This window comes from Salvelinus namaycush, chromosome 3 (assembly GCF_016432855.1).
Source record: "Salvelinus namaycush isolate Seneca chromosome 3, SaNama_1.0, whole genome shotgun sequence".
In the NCBI taxonomy this organism is placed as follows: Eukaryota; Metazoa; Chordata; class Actinopteri; order Salmoniformes; family Salmonidae; genus Salvelinus; species Salvelinus namaycush.
The window spans coordinates 62,010,207-62,035,520 of NC_052309.1; the positions used below are offsets into that span (position 1 = coordinate 62,010,207).

Genomic DNA, 25,314 nt, shown 5'->3' on the forward strand with positions numbered 1-25,314 from the left:
TGTATTCAATGGCGCATAGCATAACCAAACGTTTTGCAACGGAAAAACAAAACAAGTGTTTCTTACTGGACAAATTCAGGTAGGTCCCTCCCCATTTCGTCCCATTTGCTTCATAGTGAATAGACACTAGAGACATACTGTATATATACATCCCCAGTCCACATACTGTCATTCACTTTCAACAAACAACACCCAAAATCGGAAGATTTGAAAAAACTCAATTTTTTTAAATCACTTTCAGGAATAATTTGATGTGCAATGAATTTATGCAAACACACAGTGTTGTGAAGTGAAAACAACAATACAACGCATCAGTGTTATGGTACCTGGTGACATCCACAGTTGACAACATAAAGGTTTCTATGTGGCAATGAGACTGCATGCCTAGTTGATATTCATTGAAATGCAATGCCTAGGCCTAGAGAGTCAGAATAGCTCATGTAATATCATCAGTTGTGGTACAAATTCAGAACAACGACACCTATCCATGACATTCTTATAACAGTGGTGTGACAGAAAATAACTATTTCAACAACAAGCTCTTTCATAAAAAGCCCATGAGGATCATATACAAAATCAGATTCCATCTTCACATTCAAATTCAAGTATTTACTGTACATTGAGAGGATATAAAAGTCCCTGTGCTATCTTATCAGTTATAGGAGGAGTAGAGACAGACAAGGGTGGCTTATGGGACTCATGTCTGAAAGGTGAGGACTAAAGCTATACTACTAAAGACGGAGATTAAAAAAAAAATATCAAGAGAGGATTGGAGAAACAGAGATAGTGTGAATTGAGAGCAACAAGAATCTAGAGAGAGGATTAGAGAAACAGAGATAGTGTGAATTGAGAGCAACAAGAATCTAGAGGATTAGAGAAACAGAGATAGTGTGAATTGAGAGCAACAGGAATCTAGAGAGAGGATTAGAGAAACAGAGATAGTGTGAATTGAGAGCAATAAGAGAGACTGAGAGAGAGTGCGTGCTTGTGTAAGGATGTTTTTCAGCAGATGGCATGGCAGCCCACCGAGACGACAGTGTGCCAACGTACAGGCGGTGTGGAGGAAAGACATGGAGCTGGACACATTTTTTTCTTCAAAAGGTGAGCATGAGGAGATGATGAGAACACGTACGCCGCCTCGAGTTAAAGAAGTAGAGCAGAAAGCAATAGGGAAAGAGAGTGCAAGTGTTTCAGCCCCACTGAATTACGTCAGTAGGATAGTAGGAGAGACACCCGACTCCTTCATGCAGTGAACTCACTGTTCTGTAGAAACTATCACATCTGTATACAGATAAGACTTGGTCATTTTCATACTGTAGGTGCACACACAAGGCAAGAGTGTGACATGCTGATATTGAATACAATACATCAAGAGTGACTTAGCCTAATCAATCAATGACGTAAGGGACATCACACACGCTCGCAAACACATGTGTATACACACACACAACACACACACACACACACACACACACACACACACACACACACACACACACACACACACACACACACACACACACACACACACACACACACACACACACGATCAGTAAATGACAAAGAAAAAGACTGCATAGCTCAGAGATGGGTGAATCATCCAGGATGTGTATATAAATATATAAACACACTCGTTAGGTAGAGACAGACTGGATGGGAGGGGTGTGTGTGTGTGTAGCCTGTGTGTGTTTTGTGTGTGCGCCTGTGTGTGTGCTAAGCGCACTTCCACACACACACGGCCAGGCTGCCTCCAAAGAACATGTACAACAGGTTCTTGACCTCGTGTGTCACCTCGAAGCCAAAGCCCTCCCCGATCACCACGTGCCACGAGCTGCCAAACTTTTTATCCATCGACTCCTTGATCATCTTCGCCGCATTCTGAAACGGAGAGAGCGAGAGAGAGGTTAGAGAACACACAGAAACCAAATCTGAAGCTGTAAACGTACATTTTCATGCAAATCTACTATTTGTCATCAATTCATGATGTTAGCGAAAATTCAGAGTTAAACGCACAGACGTTTAAAGTTATGGGATCCGGCATATAATAACTGGACCGTCTGGTCCGATTCCAAACCAAATCCCTGGCTCCTATCCCTAAGCCCTTGTCAACACCCCCTTGTGAATTTGAGAGTAAAGGAAAGGAGTTAGCAATATGGCTGAAACTCCATCCAGCCCACTGGGGGTAGAACACTTATCCATAACAAGCACCTGAGGATAGGAACGAGGGATCCATTTGGAATCGGGCCTATGAGGGAGGAGAGGAAGTGATGGAGGGGGTAAAATACAGAGGGGAGGAGGAGAGAGACAGAAGGAGAGACAACCAGTGTTCTAGTCCAGATGGACACACAGGGTTGCTGGCATGAGTGGTGAGGCAGGCTGACACAATGCCTGACTGGCTGAGTGGGTGGATTACATACAGGCCTGGTTTTAAAAAGTGACTGGGTCGGATGAGTGGGTGGATTAAAGCAATATTGAGTGTGCTGTAATAATCAAGCTGCACAGTGAACAGACAGACAGACAGACATGGTCCTGACCTCATTGTTGGTGGCAAACTTCTCACAGGCTGTGACACACAGTTCCATTGTTTCCACTCTCATCTCCTCTGGCATGTCTGTGTGCTGTGAAGAAATCAGAACAATACATTACAACACTCACCATTTACTCCACGAAACCCAGTCACAACGCCTGTACTTGTGAACCACATATGTGTCACAGCAGCAAGACTCTCTCACCCTGATGAGTGGGAAGCTGTGGAGCCTCTTGTAATCAGCCTCCTCCTTCTTGCTCTCTGTTGTCTCTGCCATTCCCCTCTCCTTCTACAGAGAAAGCACACTCACATTTGAATGGAAGCATAGCCTTCGGGCCACAATGTTTGTCAAGTACTAGCTATGAGAAAAGGCTGAACTAAAGAGACCCTCCTAGTCCTGCTCACTTCGTCTTCGTTTACTTCTACCCATGACAACACAAGCAAGGAATGTAGTGGCTGCTGGGTAGGTCACTATGGCCAGGAAAGTGACGTGCATGACATTGTCAAGCATATTTATGCAATTATCAAAAATGTGCGAAAGGTATCCACAGGGTTGACTAGCTAACGTTAGCTAGCTAGCTAGTAACGTTAGTCTTTATACGTGTAACGTTAGCTATGACAGCCAACTTTAACAGGTAGCTACCTAACTAGACATCTTACTAAAGTATCTGCCTAACTAGCTAACTGTAACGTTAGCTAGTTATCTTGTGTGGGTTGTTGTCTTGCATTCTCACTAACAGAACGTTAGTTGCAATGCAATGCTGCAAGTTAATGAAATAGTTGCAACCATTGCACGCCGTTATGAGCCATTCTTCTTTGAAATGTACTTGATTATGGATAGCAAGTTAACTAAATAGCTAGCTAGATAACCTAGCTAGCTACTTACCTCTGGCTAGTTTATCAGGAGAAGCTTGGTCCATTTATTGTTGACATGGAAACATGTCGGCCATAGCAACCGCTTCTTTCGTCCCGCTCTCCTTCTTCTCCTTGTGCGTTTCCGGCAGACTAGACTCTGTCTTGTGTATTGCTACCATTCTCAGGTCGGAGTGCGAATTACATATTCAAATATGTAATAGCCTCACACCCGTAGCAGGCCGGTGGAATAGAGAAAATTTGAGCCCAAAATCGTTACAAGTGAAAATGTGTTTATAACTCAGCCAACTAACAGAAAAAAAGTGATCCTATCCTCAGCATACCGCCTGCAACAGGACATGCTTCACAGTCTCTACCTCCCCACAACTCACACTTCCCATCTGGGGGTTTACCCACTAACAATGACCCAACCTTAGCCTTGTCAACAGAACCCCATCCCTCCTTTCACTCCCCAGGTATTCCTACGACCCTCCTCACAGAATTCTGGATAGAGAAAAAATGCCTTCCCCGCTGCTCTCTCTCCCACTCATGTTGCCACTCCTGGGTCAACCCTCCACTGTGATGCTCCCACATTCCACCCCCCCCCCCCCTAACAGGACCACCACATCTCCCTCCTCCTTCTTCAGAGCTGCCTTCGCTACCTTATTTGCAGCAAGGCTCAGTGTAACATGGCAGTGTTGCCATTGTTTATAAAAGTTTTTCTTTGTAATGTCGAAATAGACATGTCTTCAACACCCATATCACACACTCACAAACTGTAAATATATGTGCTTATGTTGTACTAGCAATTGGCGAGAGAGAGCCTCAAATATCACATTCAATTGTACATATTCACTGTATACATGATTCGCAGCAAAATTGGTTCCTGTTTCAATCACATCTTTGGTCATGTTCTCGTGGGTCAAACAAAAACACCCTAATGATTGGTTGACAATAGAGCCTCCCACAATGCAGGTGATGGCTGCAGGATGAAGTTGGTGAAGAGCAACTGAAGAAATGTGCAGTCGACTGCAGTCATAACTTCATGACCTTTGGTCACATGCTTTTTGTAAAGTTCATGCAGTTGTTGCGTAAGTCTCACAATGTCTATCCCCACAATGCAAGGCTTGACAAAAGTGATCTGCTCGAACGCACTCACTCTTTTCACAACACTTCGATACAGCTACGACTAAAAGTGATTTTCGTAGCAGGTTAGGAGAACCTTTTCGTTGAACCCTAACTCTTTTCCTAACCTTAACCTAATTATCCTAATCTGTTAAATAAATTCTCCTGACCTGGTTATAATAGTTGTCGACTGCATGAACTTTACATAAATCACTTGATCAACAGCAACTTCATCCTGCAGCCATCACCTGCATTGTGGGAGGCTCTATTGTCAACCAATCATTAGGGTGTTTTTGTTTGACCCACGAGAACATGACCAAAGATGTGACTGAAACAGAAACCAACTTTGCCACAATTCATGTATACAGTGGATTATGTAACATTAATGTCATATTTGAGTCTCTCTCTGTCACCAATTGATTGTACAGTGTACACACATACAGTTGAAGTCGGAAGTTTACATACACCTTAGCCAAATACATTTAAACTCCGTTTTTCACAATTCCTGACAATTAATCCTAGTAAAAATTCCCTGTTTTAGGTCAGTTAGGATCACAACTTTATTTTAAGAATGTGAAATGTCAGAATAATAGTAGAGAGAATGATTTATTTCAGCTTTTATTTCTTTCATCACATTCCCAGTGGGTCAGAAGTTTACATACACTCAGTTAGTATTTGGTAGCATTGCCTTTAAATTGTTTAACTTGGGTCAAATGTTTTGGATAGCCTTCCATAAGCTTCCCACAATAAGTTGGGTGAATTTTGGCCCATTCCTCCTGACAGAGCTGGTGTAACTGAGTCAGGTTTGTAGACCTCCTTGCTCGCACACGCTTTTTCAGTTCTGCCCACAAATTGTCTATAGGATTGAGGTCAGGGCTTTGTGATGGCCACTCCAATACCTTGACTTTGTTGTCCTTAAGCCATTTTGCCACAACTTTGGAAGTATGCTTGGGGTCATTGTCCATTTGGAAGACCCATTTGCGACCAAGCTTTAACTTTCTGACTGATGTCTTGAGATGTTGCTTCAATATATCCACATAATTTTCCTCCCTCATGATGCCATCTATTTTGTGAAGTGCACCAGTCCCTCCTGCAGCAAAGCACACCCACAACATGATGCTGCAACCCCGTGCTTCACGGTTGGGATGGTGTTCTTCGGCTTGCAAGCCTCCCCCTTTTTCCTCCAAACATAACGATTGCCAAACAGTTCTGTTTTTGCTTCATCAGACCAGAGGACATTTCTCCAAAAAGTACGATCTTTGTCCCCATGTGCAGTTGAAAACAGTAGTCTGGCTTTTTTATGGTGACTTTGGAGCAGTGGCTTCATCCTTGCTGAGCGGCCTTTCAGGTTATGTCGATATAGGACTCGTTTTACTGTGGATATAGATACTTTTGTACTGTTGTTCTGGGATTGATTTGCACTTTTTGCACCAAAGTACGTTCATCACTAGGAGACAGAACGCGTCTCCTTCCTGAGCGGTATGGTGTTTATACTTGCGTACTATTGTTTGTACAGATGAATGTGGTACCTTCAGGCGTTTGGAAATTGCTCCCAAGGATGAACCAAACTTGTGGAGGTCTACAATTTTTTCTGAGGTCTTGGCTGATTTCATTTGATTTTCCCAAGATGTCAAACAAAGAGGCACTGAGTTTGAAGGTAGCCCTTGAAATACATCCACAGGTACACCTCCAATTGACTCAAATGATGTCAATCAGCCTATCAGAAGCTTCTAAAACCATGACATCATTTTCTGAAATTTTCCAAGCTGTTTAAAGGCACAGTCAACTTAGTGTATGTAAACAACTGTTGAAAAATGACTTGTGTCACGCACAAAGTAGATGTCCTAACCGACTTGCCAAAACAATAGTTTGTTAACAAGAAATTTGGGGAGTGGTTGAAAAACGAGTTTTAATGACTCCAACCTAAGTGTACGTAAACTTCCGACTTCAACTGTATCTATTTTCAGTTTGTGATATGGGGGTTGGAGAAATGTTTATTATAATAAACAATGGCAACATTGACTTGTTGCACTGAGCTTTGCTGTTGGAAAACCACATCAGTATCCGACTGTCGGCTGTCGCAGATTAACCTCCCCCTACTTCACTCGACTTTCGTCTACAGTTGGTTGCTTTCACCTTACCAATCAAACTAGCCCAGTGTTTCTCTTTCGTTCCATAGAGGAACGAGCAAGTGAGGGTATAACTTCCGGAAATAACTAAATGTATTCACTGTAGTCTCTAGTCAACATTGAAAACAGTTGTTAATGTCCAAAAAATGTACAACCATTGAATCTATATGTTTTGACAAAGACAGTTTATAATCTAAGGTAACACCAATTAATTTAGTCTGCTCAACTTGTTCAACAGCCACACCATTTATTACCAGATTCAGATGTGGTCTAGAACTTAGGGAATGATTTGCACCAAATACAATGCTCTTAGTTTTAGAGATGTTCAGGACCAGTTAGTTACTAAAACAGACCGCAACTCTTTGTTAAGGGTTTCAGTGATTTCATCAGCTGTGGTTGAATCATCAGCATACACGGACACACATGCTTTGTTTAAAGCCAGTGGCAGGCCATTGGTAAAAATAGAAAAGAGTGGAAAGCCTAGAGAGCTGCCCTACGGTACACCACACTTTTGAATTATGTTTGAATTAGATAAGCTTCCTTAAAAAAAAATATCTGAGTTCTATTAGATAGATAGCTATGAATCCACAATATTGCCGAGGTTGAAAAGCCATAACACATTATAAAAAATGATATCAAAGGCTGCACTGAAGTCTAACTGTACAGCTCCCACAATCTTCTTATTATCAATTTCTTTCAATCAATCCTCAGTCATGTGTGTCAGTGCAGTACATGTTGAGTGCCCTTCTCATTAAGCATGCTGAAAGTCTGTTGTTAATTTTTTTTACAGAGAAATACCATTATATTTGGTCAAAAATGTTTTGGGGGGGGGGGTATCGTCGGACGAGGCCACAGTCTCCCCCGAACCAACCCCTGTCTCAGTCTCCAGTCTATGTGCTGGGGGGCTAGGGTCAGTCTGTTATATCTAACGTAATTCAAACTTTAAAACATTAAAACATTTCCATTTTGCTTAATTCTATGTAAAAATATGTTTATTTTTCTGCATATCTAAGCATACATTTTGAGGTGTTTGTGTAACAGTATAACTTTAGTCCGTCCCCTCGCCCCAACCCGGGACCCTCTGCACACATCAACAACAGTCACCCACGAAGCATCGTTACCCATCACTCCACAAAAGCCACGGCCCTTGCAGAGCAAGGGGAACCACTACTTCAAGGTCTCAAAGCGAGTGACGTCACCGTTTGAAAGGCTATTAGCGCGCACCACCGCTAACTAGCTAGCCATTTCACATCGGTTACATTTGTATCCTCCTGACTGGGGGTTATTTATCTCAAGAAACTAAATATGCTTAGCTGCATCGCTGCCAAAATTTTGGTAAAATACTGAAGGAATGTAAATCTCATTCAGTAGATTTAGTAATTTCTTACTTTTCTAAAGTCTACTAACCTTTCCAACAGGCATGCCAGCTAAAATAGTTAGTCAAGCTAGCTACTCTAACTTGATTGATAGCCTAAAAATGGCTTCTTGGTAGCTAGTTATGAGCTTGGGAGATTGGGAACCTATCTGGGTTAGCTAAAGCCAACTTCATAAAATTGCTAGGTGGCTAGTAGTATTACAAGTCTTCATGCTCTCTTGAGAACCTTGATGATCTAGTAATGGAGTCAGTCGGCAGTGGTGAGCGCTCTGAAGTTGAGCCAGTTCAGGATGTAGTCGGTCTACCTGCAGCAACAGGTGTGGTAGAGACTTCCAGCGTTTGCCCTGAGAGTCTTACCAAAGTTGATTTTGGACCGGTAGGAGTGAGATTTTTGGAAAGAGTGGATTCCTACTTTTTGGCCAACCCATATGTTGTTTCAAGTTGGGTAAAGGACAAACTGGAAATGGTTACATCTGTGAAAGTTTTGAGAAGTGGAATTGTTGAGATTTTTGTGTATCTGCCTCCCAGAGGAAGTGGGTGCTTCGAGTCACACAGCTCGTGGCTCAAACTGTGGCCTGCTTTGCAGCAGCTCCGGAGCAGGGTGCCGCTAAACAGGGTGCTCAGTGGGGCAATGTTGAGTGTAGAGGTGGATCAAATGAAAAGGAATATTCCTAGTGTTTGTGATGCCCGCCTTAAAATGTGATGTAGACCCGGTGGCAATGATGAGACTAAGAATACCCTGTCTGCCTTGTTGAGCTATGACACAGAGTTTCTACCTGATAAGTTCAGGTTAGGTTATATTTGCTATTCTGTGAGGGGCTATGTTCCGAACCCGTTACTGTGCTTTAGGTGCCAAGGATTCGGACATGTTGCAGCAGCGTGTAGATCTGTGAGATCCCATGCTGTGAGAAATGTGCAGGAGAGCATAGTCAGAGGGAGTGTACATTTGGGGTAGATACAGCACTGCGCGTCAACTGTGGGGGTCCGAATTGCCCTGTGAGAGAGAGACAGGTTGAGATTTTTAGCATTTCAGTGGGGAAGAAAGTTTCCTATGCTGAAGCAGTGAGGGTGAGTGAGTCGACCTGAGTAGGCCTGAAGAGAGAGCGCCAGAGAAGATGAATTATAGTGAGGTTGGATTTTTTGCATTTATAGCCATGGTGATCAACTGCACTGATGGAGCGGAAATCACAGAAGATAGATGTGGCAGTTGCAGCAGCAGAGAAATATTATGGTGGGAGAGATTTTAGTGCAGAAGATCTACAGGACGTTTTGAGAGGAGGTGTTCCATCCTCCCAGGCTGACAATCTGATGTAGGATCGTTTAGGGCCAAAGTAGTGAGATGGGGTGCTGGGGTTTTGGTATTCTGTATAGATGCAGGGTTACATGGTAGTGAGATGGGGTGGTAGAGTTTTGGTATGGTGTATACTGTAGGTGCAGGGTTACATGTTTGTGGGATGGGGTGGTAGTTTAGTGGTATAGTGTATAGGTGCAGGGTGACATGGTAGTGGGATGGGGTGGTAGGTTAGTGGTATGGCACATAGATGCAGGGTTACATGTTTGTGGGATGGGGTGGTAGTTTAGTGGTATGGTGTATAGGTGCAGGGTTACATGGTAGTGGGATGGGGTGGTAGGTTAGTGGTATGGTGTATACTGTAGGTGCAGGGTTACATGGTAGTGGGATGGGGTGGTAGGTTAGTGGTATGGTGTATAGGTGCAGGGTTACATGGTAGTGGGATGGGGTGGTAGGGTTTTGGTATGGTGTATAGGCGTAGGGTTACATGGTAGTGGGATGGGGTGGTAGGTTAGTGGTATGGTGTATAGGTGCAGGGTTACATGGTAGTGGGATGGGGTGGTAGGGTTTTGGTATGGTATATAGGTGCAGGGTTACATGGTAGTGGGATGGGGTGGTAGGTTAGTGGTATGGCACATAGATGCAGGGTTACATGTTTGTGGGATGGGGTGGTAGTTTAGTGATATGGTGTATACTGTAGGTGCAGGGTTACATGGTAGTGGGATGGGGTGGTAGGTTAGTGGTATGGTGTATACTGTAGGTGCAGGGTTACATGGTAGTGGGATGGGGTGGTAGGTTAGTGGTATGCTGTATACTGTAGGTGCAGGGTTACATGGTAATGGGATGGGTTGGTAGTTTAGTGGTATGGTGTATACTGTAGGTGCAGGGTTACATGATAGTGGGATGGGGTGGTAGGTTAGTGGTATGGTGTATAGGTGCAGGGTTACATGGTAGTGGGATGGGGTGGTAGGTTAGTGGTATGGTGTATACTGTAGGTGCAGGGTTACATGGTAATGGGATGGGTTGGTAGTTTAGTGGTATGGTGTATACTGTAGGTGCAGGGTTACATGATAGTGGGATGGGGTGGTAGTTTAGTGGTATAGTGTATTGGTGCAGGGTTACATGGTAGTGGGATCGGGTGGTAGGTTAGTGGTATGGTGTATGGATGCAGGGTTACATGGAAGTGGGATTTAAGTTGTCCCATTCCCCTTTTCCTTTTTTGGGGGGGTGACCAAAATGTGCAATCCGCTCTCCGAACTGCGAAAGGCACGAATACACAACCCAGCGTATAGTCTGCCGGAGAACCAAACGAATAAGAATGGTTGTGCATTTCTTTCTGCCTGCCAGAGCCCCCGTGCAACTAGTCTCAAAAAAATTTCATTCTCTGTGTTTGTGAAATAGTAATTGCAAGTATTCTCAGTACAACTTTTGTCTTGTGGCTGTGTGGACTTGGAGACAGGTATGCTATTTATTGTGTACACAGTTGTGCATTGCTCCTTGCCTGATATGTATTGCACTTACCAGACTACAGCCATATTCATAAATGTATACATTGATTCTTTGTAGTAAAAGCTATATATTTTTTATCATCCCGTGTTGTGTTTTTCCATATCCTGTACCCATCTCAGGTTTCCATTGACCCTGCCCTATTCAAGCACCTGTGGCTTAAAGAAAAGGCTTCAAACTGATGCTGCGTGTGCGTGTGCGTGTGTGTGTGTGTGAGAGTGAGTGTGAGAGTGAGTGTGAGTGTGAGTGTGAGTGTGAGTGTGAGTGTGTGTGTGTGTGTGTGTGTGTGTGTGTGTGTGTGTGTGTGTGTGTGTGTGTGTGTGTGTGTGTGTGTGTGTGTGTTTACAATTCAGTATGTTTGGAGCAGTGGTGTTTTAAATTGAGCCTGTGGCGTGTGTCCTGGACAGCACAGGATGTGACTGGCAGCAGTGCGAGGGTTTGTGTGTTAGTGAGTAACAGGATGGTCACTAAGTAGCCTAACACACACATAGTAGCTAATCTGCAAACAAAGTCCAAATACATGCAATCACATGTAGAACTTGCACAGTGAAAATCATTGAATATAATTTCCTATTCATGTGTTATAGCCACCATCTAAGGCTGACATTATAATCAATAATTTTGAAACTGGGGGAGATGTAGTAGGTTATTAATTGACACAGAGAGGAAAAGAAAGGAAATACAGAGTACTCACATTCGAAATAGACTTTACTTTTGGCCATTTGGGCTTTTCGGGCTGTGCATTTCAAAACCAGTGAAGACAAGGACATAAACACACATAGAGTATACCAACTCTGACAGGAAAAGAGAGGAAAAAGACAAAGATGCCAAATGTGCCTAAACATCGACCTACACATGACGTCATTAAGTAAAAACCTGTTAACAAATACAGGTAATACAAAGAGTAATTTTCCAAACACCGGCTATAAGACATTGTTTGGTTAATAAAGAAAATATCTGGCTTGTTAATTTTCTAAGCTGTACAGTTTGCCACAACATCACAGAGACCATAGAAGTGCAGACATGAGCCGAACAGACCAGAGGCAGGCAAAACACTGATCAGACTGCAGAATGATGTTGGAATCATAACTTCAGCAGAGAAATGAATAGACATTACTTTAATATGGGTAAAGATACCCAGACAGGCAATTGCCACTAAGTCATAACCAGGGACAGCGGCAGTGACGTGCGGTCAGGGTAGGCAGGGTAGGCAGTGTGAAAATGAATGAAAAAAACCCGAAATATAAATGTTATCAATAATTTAAAAAATTCTGCATGATCAAATAGATGTCAGTACTAGTACTACTACTTCCCAAATGTGCAGTGATCTGGTACAAAATGCACAAGGAGGCCAGGGGAAAGGCAAACTCGCCGTGTACCTTTCTCCAGCGCTTCAAAATCCAAACTCAATGAAAGGCATTGACATGATTTGCACATTCGTGTTTCTACCTTATACTGCCAGCTAACGGATGCCGAAAGGCAGGTAGAGAGCTTTGCAAGAGGATAGCCAGAGCTCCTGCCTATGGATGTCACACACATTATCTGCTGCCTTTTGATAGTTATATTAATTTTACTTCTAGCTAAAGTCAGCTGATTAGGATGGCTAACACATTGCATCTGAAATAGTTTTCTAGCGAAGCGGTGTGAAGACCAACACCTGAGTTTAGGGACCTACATCTAAAGAAGGGACAGAAAATAACACGATAATTTCAATCTGAGCGGTATCAACAGAAAGACTGGCTCTGTGGCTGCAATGCTAGCAGCCGACTCTACTGCTTCCCCTGCCTGCTGCTCTCCACCAGTGACAGTTTGTGGACAAGAGTCGGTTACTGCGACTTGAACAATTTGTCTATGAGAAACCTGTCTCACGTCCAAAGCCAGATAGCTCTTAAGACATTTGGCAGCTGGCGGATAGATCTGGCATTGAATGAACAACGGAGATTGAACATCAGCATGCACAATGCAAAGGTAAAAGAGAACCGTGAGATTTTGAAAGCCCCAGCTAATTGATGTTACAGCATGCTACCTAGGTAAACAGAAGTTGGCATTTTGCGGCAACGATGACACTGCCAGCACATCAAACAGGCCTAGGTGCCACTATGTGGAGCTATTACATTCCTTTATTGATTTTTTTTTTACAGTATGGTGGAAATTACAAGATTATGTTATAATGCTGTAATTGCATCAAATGGTTGTTTTATACAACATAACAAGGGGTTGTTAGAATGCTCATCTGTGTGTGTTCTACTGAGGATGGGCCTCTGGAAGATTTACAATGTCTTTGGGGATACCGCATTCCAGAGCATGAGTTCATGTTCCTGTTCTATACGGTACCAGGGAGACATGGCTCCAGTATGGAGTTCGGGGGCCAAACACTGGTCTCTACGCAATGAGTTCTCATGTTTTTACAGCAGATACTGTCTGCTGTGAATTATAAGTATCTTTCATAGAAAATCTTAACCTTGTGACCCATTCCATACATCTGTTGTGTGTCATGCAGACTGACGGAGAATGGATTTTGCTATAAAATTCTGTGGCTCAAACAAGCTCGTTGAGTTCTCAGTGATCACCTCCAGGGGTGATTACCGACCAGCTCCATTACTGCAGTAATTAAATAATAAAGTTTGAATGTTTTGAAGGAATCTTAAAAGTCTCTCCTTTTGATTACAATAATTCCACCACAAAAGTTAGCAACCCATCTAGAGACCGCCACCGTGTTTCTTTTTTGCTCCTGACCTATGATGGAATTTTCAAGGATATTGATGCTCTCCTGTGTTCTGCAGAACAAATTGATGGATATGGGTGTCTGCCATATCCAGATCAGTGACACAATGAAAGCACTGGGACGGCAGTGACACGACTTTGATCGTTTCTATGAGTGATTCGAGCAGAAAAGCAATGATCTGGGCCTGGCACGAAGGGAAACTCGTAGTAAACAGCCGATCAGAGTAGAGAGGGGGAAAAACTACAACAACATACTGGACAATATCAATGTTCAGATGAGAGACAGGTTTGACCACTTTGGTGAACTTAATTTCCTTGGCTAAGTGGACTGCAAAAAATGTGAAACAATGTCACAAAAATGTAACACCAGCAAACAAGAGCCTGTCTAAATATGCCAAGTACTTTTGTTAGACTTAAGGCTGATCTTGTCGAATTGTACAGTTCACAAATGGTACCAGACAAATCACCTGGACAGCTCCTCAGCTGACGAATGTACAGTAGCACTGTCTACTGTTATAACATTACATGTCTAATGACATTACATGTCTATCACATAGACCAGAGAAGTGCAAGTATACATCTCAGTCAGTAGTGCTGACTACTAGGCATTTTGTGTGTGTAGCGCTGTCTACAAGGAGACCTACTCGCTAGCACTTGGGTCGCTGTCTGTGGTGCTTAAAGTCGCCTGTTCGTGCAGGGCAGTTGCGTGGGGCACAAGCGATTACAGCCTCTGAAAGCGTGTCTAATGGTTGCGCCGCCTATCTGCTGCTGTTTGATGGTTGGTTGCGGTTGTTTGATGGTTATCTTTGTGATCGTGTCCTACCGATAAACACAGCTTTATGAGCCTTTATGAGGCTCAGTAGAATGTGCCTGCCCGGCCTCAGACCTCACCGCACGTCGCAAGGTGTAGAAGATCAAGGGGGATTTCATATACATTGAATTATATATGTGTGTGCATTGATTCCTCAAATGAATACATGTATGCAGTATAACGACGCATTTAAACCCGTTGTTATTTCTATAACTTTTTACATTGAATATAAAAGCATTATATAAATAACACCGTTTATACATTTCAGTACAACTTGGTACCAATACCTATTCTGGTGGTCTAGAAAGTATCAAACCTCGTGCTATACCATGTTGTGCAACAAAGTTAACCAATAGGCTTGAGTAATACCACTGACAAAGTCGAAGACATATTTTCTGGATCAATTCAAGCCACACATTCACATTACTGGATACAGTTATTGAATTTAAATGAGGTAATATCTCTATATCTGTAGTTCTTATTAGTCACAGGGAATGATTAGCCATGCTGTATTACTAGGATACAGACTATTTATACAAATGTTAACGGGAAGGAATATGAAAAGAGAGACAGTAAGAATGCTGTTTTTGAAACAAGTTGATACAAAAAAAGTACTTCACAAATCAATGCGATACAGACACGATTGTGTGTTCTTAATGTCTGCATATAAAATGCTGTATAAAATCATAATGTACACTTGAGTTATCCCCTTCAGTTAGACACAAGTCAGAGGATAGAGAAAGCTATAGATAGCCAATTTTTAGCTCCTGTTGAGAAAACAAAATGGGCTCCCATGGCCTAGTGCCTGGCCACAGACCAAGTCCAAAGCAGCAGTTCAAATGTAGAAGTACGTATGCCTAGCCTACCCACTCTCCGTCCTGTAGCTCTGAATAAACTTCACCAACAATAGATGTAAAACATAGATAAATAAAACATGCAAAGAAAAACAACATTTCCCCCTTGAGGGATAAATAGTCTTTATGAGTAGTTACGAAACCAGTGTTACTCCCACTTCTAACAATGTGCTTCAATCCCCTATTCCCTTACTCCCTTTCACCCGAGCTCCACCCGTCAATTTACTTCACAAATTCACAATGTACAATATACTGAACGTTGCAGATAGAAATGTGATGAATAGAGCTCACATGATTGCTTAATCTACATGTCAGTTAGGCATTCCTGCTGTTCTACTTAACAAGTCGTTCAGATAGAAATATGTTACCTCCACAATGTTTTGCCCTACTGAACACAGCTCAGGGCTCTCAGTCTCAAAGTAGAAATGCTGATGAAAGATCAGCTTTGCCTATTAGATCATAATAAATAAGATTACATGTATAATATGACATGTACAGTCCTACTTATGGCTGGGAATTGCCAGGGATCTCACAACTATTATCACGATACTTAGGTGACAATACGATATGTATTGTGATTCTCACAATTCTATATGTATTTCGATTCGATACTGCGATTTTATTGCAATTTGATGTTCCAAAGATACTGCTCTCTTTATGTCTGCTGCAGAGAGACAAGAGAGCGTGAGAAAATTAGTTTAGATCAGGCATGGAAATAAAAGCATTGAAAACATGTTGCCTCACTATTTAAAAGGAAGATGGAGAGCAACAAAAAAAAAACGAATTTTTGGCGCAGGCATAGCTGACTAGCGCTAGCTAACGCTACCTAGCAACAATAACAAAAAGTAGCGCTATAATATCGTCCAAAATAGTATTGTGATATGTAACTGTATTGATTTTTCCCCGATCACTAGTCCTACTCTGAGACGCTTCGTGAATAAGGTCCCTGGCTCCCTTCCCCTCACAGTGGGGTGTTGATGCGTTTAGCAGCGCAGGGCTCCCGGGGAACCTTGATGGCTCCTCCGAACACCTCTACTCCCCGGTTGGTCCAGGGGGCCACATTACCCTTTGGCTGGGGGCCGTGCTGGCTGCAGTGGGCCAGGCTGGACACCTCGCTGGGGGTCAGGACCCGCTCCCATACGTTCCACTGGGATAGCTCCCCCACCAGGGCCTGGGACGAGTCGAAACGTCCGCCCAGAGTGTCCTACAGGCAGAAGGAGGTGGAGGAGTGAAAGGGGTGAAAAGAGGAAGGGATGTTTCAGAGTTTGGTCTAGTGGTAACTCCGGACTTGGCATTGCCCTGAGAGACTGGGGTTTGATGTTCAAGTCCCCCACTTCAACTCTGCATGTTCCTCTCATCTGCCCCCTTTCATTTCACCCCTGTGTCTATATCTCAATGAACAATAAAATATGTTCTCCTTTAAAAACAACAACCCCCTATAGGTCTATGCCGTTGCGGTCTCTTCCACCCATCACTCCTGACCTCACCAAAATACCAACCCCTCCAGGTCTTACCTGTTCCTGCCCCAGGATGAGGACTCCCCCAGGCCTGATGTGGTGCCAGGCTGCCAGGCCCTGCCCCTCTCCTCTCAGCTTGCCCCCCTGGTAGGCCTGCCACGCCCCGCCTCTCTGGCTCCAGCTTACACAGATGTGGTGCCAGCTGCCCCGGGACAGGTTCAGAGGTAACTCCGCCGCCTAGGGGTGGGAGGACAACAGTGCGGGTTAGTATGAGTGTTAGTGCTATACTGCAGGTAATGCAGTGATACCGCAGACTATATTAGAGTGCAAATGAAGTATTTCAAATGGTACCAACAGCAAATCAATGGACAATCAATCATACGATGAAGTGGTTCTTAGTACTGATCCTAAACCATGTGCTGTACAGAGTATCCTAGACTAAAACTCAATATTATGTTAGATAAAAGAGAGTGCTTTTAAAGTGCTGATATCTTGATGCTTAACACACGGTGTGGAGACATTAAACAAATGTCCCCCTGGAATACATTAAGGCAGTTATTTTATTACAGTAACATTTGGGGACTGCAGCATTACTTTCTCAAAGGCACGGACTGCACTTCCTCAAGGGCACAGCCAGCTAGGTAGCTCTCTATGCCTTCCAGGCATCGTATTACCATAATGACATCATGCTAATCTACACTATACTCCTAGCTCTAGCCTAAACGGTGCTTTGTCTCTGTCCCAAATGGCACTCTATTCCCTATGTAGTGCACTACTTTTGACCAGATCCTTGGTCAAAAGTAGTGCACTACATAGGGAATAGAGTGCCATTTTGGTCGTAGACATCATTCCACAGTAAGCTCCCAGGTACTGTTATAGCTACAGCTTTAATTGTGCTGTGTCTAACTCAGTGTGCCCTAAAATACTGCTACTCTGTTTCCTCCATTACCTTGTCGTTAATGAGCAGCTCCACAGGGGTGTGCACGCCCTGCAGCAGAACTAGCTCGTTGGGCTGCTCCGCCACAGCGTAGGAGAAAGGGGTGCCGATGCCCCCCTCGGCGGGTCTCAGCCAGAGGCACACGGTGAAGGCACGCAGCTCAGGGATGGGGTGCTGTACCACTGCGTACATATAGTTGGTACGCGTTGGGAAGGACAGCTTGTAGCCCTCGGGGTAGGTGTACTCTGAGAGTCCTGGGGTAAGGAGGTATGGGTGGAGAAATAGAGAGGGAGGGAAAGAGTATTTGAGTAATGAGGTAATTCGGTAGGGGGGATGTTGAATAGACTTCTCTTATTAGGACTTTGTACTGTCTTTTGGGGGTTTATGCAATGGCTACATCACACATTTGACTTCCTTCCTGCCCCCAGGATATCTCATCTCTGTTCTATGATACTTCCACTTGGATTTTTTTTATTGCTATTTTCTTTTTTCTTATTCTGTGTCATAATGTGTTGAAGCCATTTTCATAGATTGATAATACGTTACCTTTCTGGTAGATAATTTATAGTTCATTGTCCCCGACTCGTAACCTCCCCCACCATATCAATTAATATCATTCAGGTATGAGTATCACTCATGACCGTTGATCTTCTCTTACACCTATCCCTCTGCCCCTTCTCTCACCCTCCTCCAGGCCAGCAATGCGGTGGTGTAGGGAGTTGATCCCCTGGTCAATCTCCTGCCTGTGTCTTTGGGATTCCTTTCGCAGGGCCTTCCTCTCCTTCTCCAGGAGTTCCAGCTTCCTCTCAAGCTCTCCCTCCAGATCCTCCATCCGTGGCCACTGCTCTGGTCCATCCCCTGCCCCGGCCTGCCCCACTAGCCCTGCCTCACCCCAACCATCAGAGGCCTCAGAGAGCCCACCACCACCTGCCCCTCTTGAAGTCACCGCAGTTGCTGCATCCGTGTGGTTGTGAGGGAACGCCAGCGGTCCGATATCTGACTTCATGGGAGGGAGTGTGGGAGAGAGGGAGTGTGGGAGGGAGGGAGTGTGGGAGGGAAGGAGTGTGGGAGGGAGGGATACCAGTGCAGTGGAGGTATACAATTTGTTAATTATGTAGTACAATAGTAAAATCATGCAAAATGTAGCCTACACAATTGCAAAGCAGGTGAAATATATTTACATGCGTGCCGCACACACAGCCTTGTTTCAGAGGAATATCATCTGCAGGAAGCAGGAGTGTGCAGCTGTCAACTGTTTTTATCATGGGGCAGCTCACGGAAGAATGACATCGGTAGCCGGTAGGGTAGGGCAGACGTTTCAACATATCTACTAGTAAATGCTAATTAAGGCGACAATGGGTATGCAAACCAGGTATTGAAAAAGTTTGGTCCGAAGTCTTGGTTCGTAGATTATTTGTGATGTGCAATGCAGTCATCATGAGCTGTTTGCATCAGGGGCATAGGCATGAGTGGGCCTGGGTGGACACAAGCCCATCTACTGGGGAGCCAGGCCCACCCAATCAGATTGAGCAAAAACAGAAAAAGAATACATAATTATTACAAAAAACACAGTTCCACTCACCAGATGATGATCATTTGAAAGAATCCTTTCCTGCAGTCAATGACCAAAAGCGCCCTCTTTGGCCTCATGGGTGGAATGCTATTAATATTTGTCCTAATTTCATTATTAATTACGTTTTTTTTTTTTTACTACAATCCGGTGTTTCTATGTCAAACAGTTTTGTTATATTTCAGTCTTCTGTGGTGTACATACAGTAAAGTGTAATACCGGGATGCAAACGAAACATTTTATACATTTCAACTCTATATCTGACATGGTACAGGTTTTTTATTTTATTTGTATTTTTTGACAATGTGTATGAGGTGTATACTTTTGTTTCAAAGTAGATGTATTTAAGACTACCAAGAATCACTCTGTGTGACCCTGATTTAACCCACTGCAGTAAAAGGTTAACATCTTGCTGAAAGTTATTCTTGAAAATTGAGAATCTCCTGTATGGTGCAACGGTCTAAGGTAGTGCATCTCAGTGTCACTACAGACCTTAGTTCGATTCCAGGCTGTATCACAACCGGACGTGATTGGGAGTGCCATAGGGCGGCACACAATTGGCCCAGCGTTGTCCGGGTTAGGGGTTGGCCGGGGTAGGCTGTCATTGTAAATAAGAATTTGTTCTTAACTGACTTGCCTAGTTAAATAAAATAAAACATTTGCAACAACATCCTCTTCGATAACAGCTGCTGCAAATTAGTCTACAACAAAAGATAGCTAGACTGTGGGAAAACTATTGCTTGCTATTGCACGATGGCCTGTGAGAAGAGAAAGTTTTTTGTTAAAACGATCCCACCGATTACAAGTCAAAATGTGATTGGTTGATTCCACTGTCACTCCAAAATGTTTCCCTAATACATTTGAATGGCAGATGCCTTCTATCTAGGTTCTGATGGCCTAGACAATGGCTGACTTAGCTAGCCCCAGAGATGACCAAAGAAAAATCCTGATTGAAGAGAAAAACATATTCAGTGTTAACCCTTTCCTTTCCAACAAAAACTGAAGAGAAATAAATCAGAACATAATTGAAAATAATAATAAAATTCGAATTTTTGTTATTATTATTTTATAAATCCTTTGCCCTTCTCTGAAGACATAGAAGGCCCTCATTGTTCCCCACTGTGTTTGGATTAGGAATAATTTGTAGAGTGGCTCTATTTGCCCTCAGCATGCATTTTTTTCACCATTCTGAATGTCTAAGAAATCCATATGTTCGTCTGAAACACGAAGACAGAAATAGTGGACATTTTGAACTCTTATTATGGTGGCGACTTGACTAAATTAAATCATGGTCTTGAATTGGATTCAAATGTTTCTGGTCTCGGTCATGACTCGGTCTCGGACCCCTTGTCCCCCTCCCGGTCTCGTTCTTGACTCAGTTCCCCCCCCCCCCCCCTCCGATCTTGGTCTTGACTCTGACTTGATTTTCTCCAGTCTTGGTCTTGAATCGGTCTCACTTCAGGCGGTCTCGAACGCAACACTGGGAGCCAGTTCGGTTTTTAGAGCTGCACTCACATTTTTTAATGTGCTGTGATTAATGTGGGCCTTCGTGTTAGATAAGCACTCTAATCTCTGGAGTTTAAAAAAAAAAAGTTAATTATGCATAATCAATTATGTGCAGCAGGAAAAACAGAAAAAGTGCAGGGAAAACAAGTAATTAAAGGTCCTCGCAGTCATTAGACAGCCAAGGAAAAAACACTACAACTGCAGCACAACGAAGTGCAGTCAAATAGACACACAGACAATGCCACATCTTATTTACAGTGAGGCACATGCTGTAAGTTACACACAGAGCAGTGGTTCTCAACATGAGGTACTAGTACCCGTGGAGGTACCTCACCTTTCCACATGGAGTAAATGTGTTATTATTTGTTAAGATCAGTTCCAACGTGACTGGGGGTTCAGTGACCAAAGACGGTTGGGAACCACTGATACAGAGGTACACCGCTGATATAGTATAACAGTAGTGTGCTAGGCAGAGGCTGCAAAAAGAATATGATGGTCTCTGCTCTTGACAAATATAGGTAACTGGTCGGATGAATGATTTATGATATTTTCTCCACAAGAAATGGTGTTGTACATCACATGTTGCTTGGCAGGCAGCTATAAAGCAGCTTCGTATTACTCTACCCTCCCCTCCCTCCTCCACCCCTCCTCTGCTCCTGCCCTGGGTTAGTTATATTGGGAAGCAGAGGTGGCTGGAATAACACATTCTCCTGTGTCTGTAGATTAGGGCTAATAGATTATCCTACAACGCCCTTGTTTTGGGGTTTCCATTAATCAAACTGGCTAAATTTAACTTGAGTTGTGAAGCAGGTTGAGAAGACGTTGTAATGGTGCAATAGCAACAAATGATACCAAAATATGTAAATAGATTTTGGTGAAGTAACTGATTGGTTCCTCAACATTGTTTTGAACTCTAATGAGCTATTGCTAAGTCGAATATGATGCATCTAATCAATTTTAATGTAATGCATGTAATCAATTTTTAGGGACAATAAGTTAAAGACATTGATATACAGGTAACTGCCAAAATAAAGGAAACACTTGAGTAAATGAGGGATATAAAGTATATTGAATGCAGGTGATGCCACACAGGTGTGGATCCTGAGTTAATTAAGCATTTAACATCCCACGCTTAGGGTCATGTATAAAAATGCCCAGTTGCCCATTATTTGAAGTCCTTGCTATCCGGGATCCTTGGGACTTTGACATTAACAAAAATAGATCTCAGTGACTTTGAAAGATGGGGACTCAAAGGAGCATAGGAAGTTTAAAGTGTGTGTGTGTGTGTGTGTGTGTGTGTGTGTGTGTGTGTGTGTGTGTGTGTGTGTGTGTGTGTGTGTGTGTGTGTCATCAGATGTCAACCCATTGAAACACTTATGGGAGATTCTGGAGCAACACCTATGACAGCGTTTTCCGTCAACAGCTGTTCTGGCAGTTTGCGGTGGTCCAACGCTTTATGTTGGTGTTTCCTTTATTTTGGCAGTTATCTGTAGGTGGTCATCTAACCTGATCTAATCCTGTCCCTGATTTCTATTAACTGGAAATGGTCTCAATTAAACAGTAAAACCACGTAGCCACACCCACACGGACATACTGCCATCAGAGACGTGAGTAGAAATTCAGAGTGAGTGCTATCGAGGTCTGCCAAGCAGATCAACTGACTCACGAGAGGGTCAGTATTAGCCTATTCACTGCTTTATTTAAAGATACAATAACAGTTCGTTTAAAATAAAGATATGTGATAGTGGAATTCAACACCAACAGACATGACACATGTTTCTCCCATTCCCCCTTACCTCCAGTTTCTCTATGCGGTCTTTCATCTGAACGATAGCCTGTTCCAGCTCGCCTACAGCCTGAGCGATGAGCAGCTGTGCCACAGACGACGACGGAGCACTGTCCCGGACCATGAGCCGGCCCTCATCTACCCTCTTACCTCCCCAGAGCCCCGCGCTACTCTCCGGGCCTCTACGCCCCTCTATTCCGCTCTCACACTCCGAAAGCTTGCCTGACAGATCCCTAATGGTCCGCTGGTCGGTGATAATCTGGTCCTTCTGCTGGAGAACTGTCTGTTTGAGCTCCTCTGCCGTGGTGCGGAGGTATCCCCAGTCCTCACCGGCGAACAGCGACGGGTCTTCGGCTTGTTGCTGAAAGTTTTTGGGGTTGCATTCTCCGGCGGGGACTGGGGTGCAGATAAGTCTGCTAACCTGCCTAGTTCCACCAATGCCGTCTGAGCCGCTGGGGACGTGGAAGAAAGTGGGCGCTTCTCCGTCCTGCGTTTCAGAACCATGGAGAGCGCCCAGTGGACCCGCTCGCGCCACGGAGCCCCCGGTGAAAGTCTGCTGCACTCCAGCGTCCGGAGAGTGAGACTGGTTGTCTGCCACAGGCTGCTGGGGAGATTCGGCAGCGGAGCCGGTATGGACCGCGGCGATGATGCAGATGACTGCTCCAACGAAGGCCACCATCCCGGCGGCCAAGATGATAACGATGAACTTCAGGTTGGCGGCGTCAGAAATCAATAATTATGAGAAAAAAACAGAGGATTTGTCTATCTAGTTCAACAACACCGAAAAAGCGCAGTCTGAGTTTAAAAAAAATGTGCAGATCAAAAGATCCGTGAAGATATCACGAAAGACGCATCTTATGGCTTTGCTAGGCTATTAGTCAATACATAGGCTATGTTCCACTTCATTTAATAATTAGGCTATAATGAGTACAGCTACTTGCTCCAACCGTTTCTATCTCATCCCTCTGTCCTTTGGCTTCAGTGTTGTTCGGCTTCTTTATCTCGTTATCACAAGGACAACCAGAGAGAGAGAGAGAGAGAGAGAGAGAGAGAGAGAGAGAGAGAGAGAGAGAGAGAGAGAGAGAGAGAGAGAGAGAGAGAGAGAGAGAGAGAGAGAGAGAGAGAGAGAGAGAGAGAGAGAGAGAGAGAGAGAGAGAGAGAGAGAGAGAGAGAGAGAGAGAGAGAGAGAGAGAGAGAGAGAGAGAGAGAGAGAGAGAGAGAGAGAGAGAGAGAGAGAGAGAGAGAACCAGAGAGAGAACCAGAGAGAGAGAACGAGAACGAGAGAGAGAACCAGAGAGAGAGAGAGAACCAGAGAGAGAGAGAGAACCAGAGAGAGAGAGAGAACCAGAGAGATAGACAACCAGAGAGAGAGAGATAGACAACCAGAGAGAGAGAGATAGACAACCAGAGAGAGAGAGCGAGCGAGAGAGAGATAGACAACCAGAGAGAGAGAGAGAGAGAGAGATAGATAGATAGACAACCAGAGAGAGAGAGAGAGAGAGCGCAACAGCATGCAAGTCAATATCAAGAGGCGGGAACGGGAGATGGTAGGAATGATATGAGACGGTGTCTCGCGTCACACAAAATGTAGATCGAGATGACAATAATTCAACAGTTTGTGGTTTAATAACAATATAGTGATGAGCATTCCATTTGTTTATGCATTTCATATGCTGTGATCGCTTGATGGTATGTATTTATGGCGATGAATGCATAACCTAAATAACAAAACAGGACAACCCGTGGAACTGTAGTATCCTAGGGTATCATCACGCTCGTACAGCGGGTTCTCATCGTTCTCGTCAGGGACGATGCGCAGGCACATAGCACACAATCTAGCGTGCGCCCCCATTAGTCAAATACAAGGTTCACGGGAGACAGGAAGACTGATGGTGTTGGTGCAGGATAACGAGAAAGGGTGATAAACCCTATCAACCCTATCATAACCATGAGATCATTCCTAGCACGACCGGGTCATTTTAGAAAAGGCAATCTCAGCTGAACACAGCACATAGGTGCAGAGTGGTGTGTGTGTGTGTGTCCGTGACTGCACGGTGTGTGTGTGTGTGTGTGTGTGTGTGTGTGTGTGTGTGTGTGTGTGTGTGTGTGTGTGTGTGAGCTCGCGCTCTCTCACATAAGTGACTGCAAAGGGTGATTGTGGCGAGAGAAGAGTAATCAGCCTATGTATGTTTATGGAAAGCTTTTCCTCTGTGAGGGAATAGGTTCTATGCTCTAACATATGTTTCAGAGAGAAGAAAATGGCCTAGACTCGAAGTGCACCAACACGAGGCTCTGGGTTCGCATAATAGAAGAATAGTAAAATAGGCTGGTGTTGGCGCTTTCTCAGAGATCGAGGTTGAAGGTGAATTCAGATTAAAAAGAGTCAGAAAGGGAGATAAATTCAATGGATGACAGCCCAACAGTAACGGGGCATGAATCTGTTTTACATTTGATCATTTCCATTAATAGATCTCAAATATGAAGTATTTTAGGCTACAGTTTTATCCATAAACAAATACATAGCTTGCCTGAATCCAGTCCAGGAGAGTTCAGAGGGTTCATTGGATCACCACAGGTGATGCATGTAATGACAATATAGGCATACAGCTGTGGCATCACATTGCAGTATTTATTAAACCACATCACCATTTAGATTTGGATACATCCGCATGCAATCCCTTACTGAAAAAGCACATGATTTCACATGTAATGGATTTGAACTCGCCAATTTGTTTTTGGAACACTTTATATATGACATTTCGAATATGAAAACGTGTTTTTGGAATACTTCACATGTGAATGTATGTGTTTTTGGAACACTTCACGTGACAACAAAAATGGGTCATTATGATACACACAGTGCT

General features: G+C 43.7%; 2 protein-coding genes across 2 annotated transcripts; both read right to left on the bottom strand.

Annotated features, from left to right (window-relative positions):
• Positions 1-215: 215 nt before the first annotated feature.
• LOC120044461 (dynein light chain 4, axonemal-like) lies at positions 216-3,510 on the bottom strand. The gene is made up of 4 exons (XM_038989111.1): positions 3,414-3,510; positions 2,733-2,816; positions 2,535-2,618; positions 216-1,878 (listed from the first exon to the last, which is right to left on the bottom strand). The coding sequence occupies exons 2-4, from the start codon at positions 2,802-2,804 to the stop codon at positions 1,714-1,716; spliced, it is 321 nt and encodes a 106-aa protein (XP_038845039.1). The 5' UTR covers positions 2,805-2,816; positions 3,414-3,510; the 3' UTR covers positions 216-1,713.
• Positions 3,511-16,155: 12,645 nt separating this feature from the next.
• Positions 16,156-24,275, bottom strand: LOC120043965 (neuronal pentraxin receptor-like). The gene is made up of 6 exons (XM_038988561.1): positions 24,183-24,275; positions 22,461-23,156; positions 18,273-18,588; positions 17,601-17,842; positions 16,709-16,888; positions 16,156-16,398 (listed from the first exon to the last, which is right to left on the bottom strand). The coding sequence occupies exons 1-6, from the start codon at positions 24,273-24,275 to the stop codon at positions 16,156-16,158; spliced, it is 1,770 nt and encodes a 589-aa protein (XP_038844489.1).
• Between the last annotated feature and the right edge of the window lie 1,039 nt (positions 24,276-25,314).

Bases quoted from the DNA above. Each gene is read 5' to 3' on its own strand.
- LOC120044461 (XM_038989111.1), bottom strand. From the start codon at position 2,804: ATGGCAGAGACAACAGAGAGCAAGAAGGAGGAGGCTGATTACAAGAGG. The intron at 2,619-2,732 runs GTGAGAGAGTCT...ATTTCTTCACAG, and splicing joins ACAGCTTCCCACTCATCAGG to CACACAGACATGCCAGAGGA. The intron at 1,879-2,534 runs GTCAGGACCATG...TCTCCGTTTCAG, and splicing joins AGTTTGCCACCAACAATGAG to AATGCGGCGAAGATGATCAA.
- LOC120043965 (XM_038988561.1), bottom strand. From the start codon at position 24,275: ATGTGCCTGCGCATCGTCCCTGACGAGAACGATGAGAACCCGCTGTAC. The intron at 18,589-22,460 runs GTAAGGGGGAAT...CCTCCCATGAAG, and splicing joins ACCGCATAGAGAAACTGGAG to TCAGATATCGGACCGCTGGC. The intron at 17,843-18,272 runs GTGAGAGAAGGG...TCCTTACCCCAG, and splicing joins CATTGCTGGCCTGGAGGAGG to GACTCTCAGAGTACACCTAC.